Source organism: Condylura cristata, unplaced genomic scaffold, assembly GCF_000260355.1.
Source record: "Condylura cristata isolate star-nosed mole 26May11 unplaced genomic scaffold, ConCri1.0 scaffold00012, whole genome shotgun sequence".
Taxonomy (NCBI): domain Eukaryota; kingdom Metazoa; phylum Chordata; class Mammalia; order Eulipotyphla; family Talpidae; genus Condylura; species Condylura cristata.
Genome location: NW_004567113.1, coordinates 30,500,088 through 30,506,087, shown reverse-complemented (window position 1 = coordinate 30,506,087; position 6,000 = coordinate 30,500,088). Strand labels below are relative to the sequence as shown.

General features: G+C 40.6%; 1 protein-coding gene across 3 annotated transcripts in view; it reads left to right on the top strand.

The window, feature by feature from the left end:
• The window catches only part of KIT (v-kit Hardy-Zuckerman 4 feline sarcoma viral oncogene homolog), an 80,747-nt gene that overhangs the window by 31,548 nt on the left and 43,199 nt on the right, over positions 1-6,000 (top strand). For all 3 annotated transcript variants that reach the window (XM_004681289.2, XM_012724221.1, XM_004681288.2), the window contains exon 2: positions 4,810-5,079. In XM_004681289.2, the coding sequence (XP_004681346.1) occupies positions 4,810-5,079 (270 nt within the window). The remainder of the gene's footprint in view (positions 1-4,809; positions 5,080-6,000) is intronic.

The window sequence follows — 6,000 nt, the reverse complement described above, 5'->3', positions numbered from 1 at the left end:
TCATACTGTATTTATTCCTTTGTGTTTGGCTTATTTCACTTCATGTCATGTTTTCAAGTCTTGTCCATGTTGGTAGTATAGGTAGAATTTAATTTCTTTTTATGACTAAGATGTATGTTTACAAAGTCATGCATTGCTTAACAGCAGGGCTGGATTCAGAGAAGCAATCATGGTGTGACTGTCCTGGGGTGTAATTGCGCAAGCTTACCTAGTCTGACCTGCACTGCCACGATCATATCGGTGTCAGTAAAGGGCACCACTCACTGTATACCGCCTTTCGTTTGTTCATTTATCTGCGGATGGGCACTCGGCTTGTTTCCACCTTTTGGTTACTGTGAATGATGCTGCTAAGAATGTGGGCATACAAGTATCTACTGAGCCGTAGCTTTGACTTTTAGGTATAGTTGAATTTTATGCTGGTGAAAGAGGTTATGTAGGGTATTAAAATCTTGTGTTCTTAACTCCTCATCAAGTCCCTTGTCTCACTTATTTATCTTTTATGAGAACAAGGGACCTCCTTTTTGGTTCAACACTTAGCAAGTTACCTGGGATGAATATTTGCTGATGATTCCTAGGCTTTGTATCGCCAAGCCATCTTTCACTATAGTAGTTGGTCCCCAGAGTGGTAGAATTTGCTATCTTTTTTTTTTTTTGGCTCATTAATTAATATGTGTTCAGTGAACATATAATACCTTTTAATACTAGCCTTAGCCAAACGTTATTACAGAAGTTCATTTGCTAAAGCAAAAGCCCTGATGTAGCTAAAATCCAATTCAACAAACATTTGTTGAAAATTTGCTATGTCGGAAACACATTTCAGAATGTGTAATTTCCGAGCAATTTCAAAGCTCACTTGAGATACTTTATTGGTATTGAATTACACACACACACACACACACACACACATCTACACCTTTTAACATGAATCTCTAAGTTTTTTTTTTATTGTGAGAACAGCACAACAACATTCAAGATAGTTTAGGAAAAAAGAACAAACATTACCCACAATCCCACTCTAATATAAGCTCTATTTTCACCTTACAGTGTGAGTTTGGGAGTTGAACATATAAATAATTTATTTTAAAACTAAAACCCAGAATACATCTGGTGGTAATTATTTTTTAAATTATGTTTTAAGACTCTAAAAGTAAAGCACAAATTAATGATCTTAAATGTGGACGCTCCTTTTTTTTTTGAGGTATCTAGAGCAATTTTAATGGATGAATTAAGCTACTCTCTTTTCTTAGTGGAGCAGTGAAATTGACCTCTCTCTGCTTTGGGCATATATTAGTGGACTGTTGATATCCGTTAAAGGGGTTGGGTGTTTAGAACCTGTTTTCTTCCATCTCTTGTATGTATGTTCAGAGATTGAAGGGAATATGTTTGTGACTGTTCTGAAGGGAAACCTTCTTTGAAGGATTCTTAAGACCTCAGAGAAGCCAGAAGAGGTAAGTTCTAGGTTCAATCACCATCAAGCATGAGTATAAGCGATTGGGTGATGGGCTGGATATGTAGGAGAGATGGGTGAAGATCGTGACTGGGGTGGTTAGAGACTGAATGACATCCACAGAGACGGAGCTTTCCATGGGACAAGAAGATGAGTTGGTGGAGAAGGTGTCTTCTGGGGACACAGAATGATGGAGTTAGCAAGGAATCAAGAATGTGTGCAGGATCCTCAGCCAACCAGCCTCAGGGTCTGTCTTCTTGGAGAGAAAGGAAATATCCAGAAAGGAATCTCGTGAAAGCTCTTTGTAAGTTGGACGTGATGCCGGCACTAGCTGCTTGCTGCCTCTGTTTGGGGTTAGTAGTCCGGCAGTGGGGTTATTGAAAATGTTGGGATCTTAGACCATAGGGCCTCCGGTTGTGAAGTAAAGTGAGCTGAGGTTGGGGTGAAGAGTGGCTGATGGCACAGAGATCGCTTAGGAGAGGGGGGTGGTATCTTTCTGTGGGGTTGTAAAGTGCTATTTGTGAGGAGTAGAAAGGGCTGCCAGGATAGGTGTTGGGGTCTCAGAAGGAAAACTCACTGGCCAAAAGGAGGGAAGGGAATTGCTATCAAGAAGGAAGTTGAGCAAGAAGCCATTTGGGAACTGATGGAATCTTCACTTCACATCCATAGGAAATGACAAAAAGAAACTGGTTGGAGGTAAGACGAAGTTGTTTTGAATTGTGTCTAACATGTATAATGCGTTTTGCATGTACCTAGCAGGTTGTGCGAGCTTTACATAACAGCCTTAGGGGACAGGTGCCATTATTATCCCTACTTTAGAGATGAGGAGCCTGAAGCAGAACTGATGAGTAACTTCCCTAAGATCACAACCCTAGTGAGAGGCAAAGCCATGAGGTGCTTGTTGACAGTCTCAGTTTCAGAGTCAGTTCTCACCTCACATACACTGTTCCTTCACTCTAATATTGTAACAGGATGGTCCCCAGGAAAAGGGGAGGTCCCAAGTTCCTTCTGGGTGGGGCAGGGAACCTGGAACTTCCCCTTTTCCTGGGGGCCACCCTGTTACAGTAGCATTTACTGAAAGCCACCCAGTCCTATGTTTAAACTTACTCATTTGATTCTCACAAGAACTCTTAACAGGAGGATATTTTTATCTTCATTTCCAGATGAGGAAACTTTCAGATGAGTGTGCTGTCTTAGGTTACACCAGTAGGGTATGCTTACTTTAGCATGCTAGATATCCAGAGGCGGGCATTATTTATTATTTATTAACCATATTGTAATGTCTACCTACCCTTCAAATCCACTCATGAGAAAATTGAACTGATTAAATATATTGCAAGATAATTTGTGTATGTGTGTGAAGTAATAACATGGGATCCAGTAATCAAGGCAAAGGTTTGTGGACAAAAGCGATCATCTTGGAGGAGGCTTCCCATCAAGAGCATGTAGAAAAGATTTTTAACAAAAATACCAGAAAGGAAGGGGAGAGACTTAAAGAGGCAACCCATGGAAGGTTTCAGAGAGAAGGTGGGTAGGTCCTAGAGCAGATCCTGAGTGAGAGCCAAGGGGATGAATGTAAGTCCCCAGATTTGGTTAAGAAGAGGTCCTGGAAAATCTGAGAGTATAATTTAATTCCAGAGTAATTTCTGTGTGCTCCAAGGTTAAAGGCCACAGCGTACACCTCTCATTGGATAATGCTGACCATGTAGTCCCTGACCCTTGGCTTCCATTTCTACCATTTCAGTCAAATCAGTCAACTTTCAGAGAGGTGAACAGCATTCTCTCTCTCTCTGATGCCCTCATGGACTTGAGGTAAACAGTGCACTTGGAAGCAGTCCCTTTCTGATCATGTGTCCACTCTCCATCTGGAACTTTCCTGGCATCATTTACTCCTGCTGCTCTGGGTTCTGCTGCTCCTTGCTGTCATTAGTCCCTTTCTTCACCTGGTTTGGATGTGGTAACTCCTCCTTTATACCTTCATCTCCATGTGTGTGTGGAGCAGGCACAGTCTTCATGCAGGGGTGTCATCTGCGTTTGCTCCATGATCCTACCAAAATGGTTGTTGAAATCCTTCTAGGGAATTCTGTTGTACTATTGCCCCCAGCCCCCTCCCCAAGGTCCTTGACTTCTGTATCCCTTACTCAGGTCATCATGTATGAGTCACCCCCAATCCTTTTTTTTTTTCATTGCACTATATAACCTATGACTATTAATGTATTTTTCCTCTAATGATATATTGCATCTTCTTCAATAGTCTCAAACCCCAACTGTAGATTCTTATTGCCTCTGCCTGCTGAGACCACAACTTTTCACAAATTTCCTTGATTCTGGTCTCTTGCCTTGCATGTCATTTTTTTCTACTGACACTTTGAGTGTCTCTACACGATCTCTTATGATACATGTCTGTCTTCTCTTTAGCCTTATCTGATATTGCCAGGGTTCTTTTTTTATCTCTGTAAAGCTAAATCTCAGGGCTGTGTTTTACTTATTCTGCCACTTGAGCAGGATGTTCTTTAAGCTCTGGAGTGTGTGTAAAGAACACATGTCATACTTATTTAAACTTTGCCCCAGCACCTAGCACAATTCTTTTACAGATAATAATTACTGAACAGATACTTGCATTCATGCAACGGATGAATGTGTGAGTGAATGAATTGGCAGTTGTGAATTTCCTAAGCTTCATGTTTCATATTCAGAGCCTAGAGTTTGCATATTTAAACTAGTTTCCTGTCTAGGAAACCTAACTAGGCATTATGTTGATTAAGTTGCAACATATGACATGAAATATCTTGTAGTCTGAGCTTTAAAATGGGAGTGTCTTTTTCTGCCTTGCTTGAATTTTGTAAATGGCCCTTTGGTGAATGTTGTCTTGCAAGTAGAATTTCAGAGAGATATCTGAATTCACAGAGCTTTCAGAAAAAGCCAATCTGTGTCATGGTCTTGTAAATGTTGCCTAAACAGTCGTCGACCAGTAGTTTCTTTGTCTACTGTGAGGTTTTGTTTCTATTGATTCTAAGGGAAGTGTCAGCTTGTCAATGTCATTGCATAGGCTCATTCAGTAAAGAAATTTGACCCAATTGTATGTTTAACCTCGAGAAGCCTATGGCAGTCAGCATATGCTGGCTTGCACACCAAGTGTGACCTTCAGGATTAATTGAGGGTTGCAGAAAATAACTTAATTTCAAGATGAACTTGGGGAACTTTACACAGAACTCTCTTTCTAACCATAAATAGCTGGGCAGCTTTGTCCTATTTTTATTGTAGCATACACAGAAGATGGAAATCAATATTGGAAGAAATGCTTTATTTTGCCAAGGGGGAAAAAAAATCATACTCAACACAATTCTCATTTTTCTTGGCAGGCTCTTCTGAACCATCTGTGAGTCCAGAGGAACCGTCTCCTCCATCCATCCAGCCAGCACAATCAGAGCTAATAGTCAGTGTTGGCGATGAGATTAGACTGCAATGCAGCAATCCTGAGTTTTTCAGATGGACCTTTGAGTCCCTGGGTCATTTAAGTGAGAAGACAGAGAGTGACTGGACCGTGCAGAAGGCAGAAGCCACCAATACAGGCAATTATACATGCACCAACAAAGGAGGCTTAAGCAGTTCCATTTATGTATTTGTTAGAGGTAAATGCTTGACTTTTCTTTCTTATTGTCCTATAGAGAACTTGGTATTTTGCTTTTAATTATGGGTAAAGTAAAGATGAATGAGCCATAGATAAACTTTTATTAGTTTGATATTAGTCTACATTTCTTTTAGTTGTTGGTTTCCCCTTATCTTTGATGCATTGTGGTTTGGGGTATGGCTCCAAGGTCTGAAGGTCTGTGAGGCTGTGATCCTCTTCCTAATCAAATTACAGTATGGTTAGCCCATTTGTCCCGGTGCCCTGAGTAAACCCTGAGAATAAATTAGGCCCTTTGGGAAAGCTGTGTTTTAATGCCTGGAGATCCCAGATACTCCCATTTAGTAAAAACACTTCAGGGAACTAAAGGCCTCTAAAGGCCTCAGCAGACCAACACTTCAAAAGAATTGATCCACTTTCAAGGAGTAAATTCCAGAAAAATAACTCAGTCATCTGAACACCCCGTGTTCTTCCTAGGTTTTAATAGATGTCAGTTGATTTAAAAAAGAAAATGTGGCAGCTTAGAAGCAAAAGAAAAAAATGACAGGCAGGGTTCTGTACTTCGTTTCCTATGATGAACTCAGAGATTCGTCTGTGTTTGTGCAGATACTGTACTTGTCAAAAGGAGGTCTGCTGGAGGCAGGGGTTGGGAAGGAGTATCTTTTCATTAATGTGAAAACTGAAGTACTTATAGCTTAAGTGACATAATCAAGTTATAGGAGGAGAGAAATAGTCCCAGGTGAGTGTCTGGACAAGGGGGTATCGAAAGAGGCCCAAGGAGGAAGCCTCATTCATGTGCTGAAAGAAAAATGAACAAATGAACATATTCATCTGACCAGTTTCAAGAGTCTCACTTTTGAATAAGACCGCCAGCTCTTTTATAATTGTTGTTAAGGAGCCCAAACTACAAATTCTAGCTCTGTCA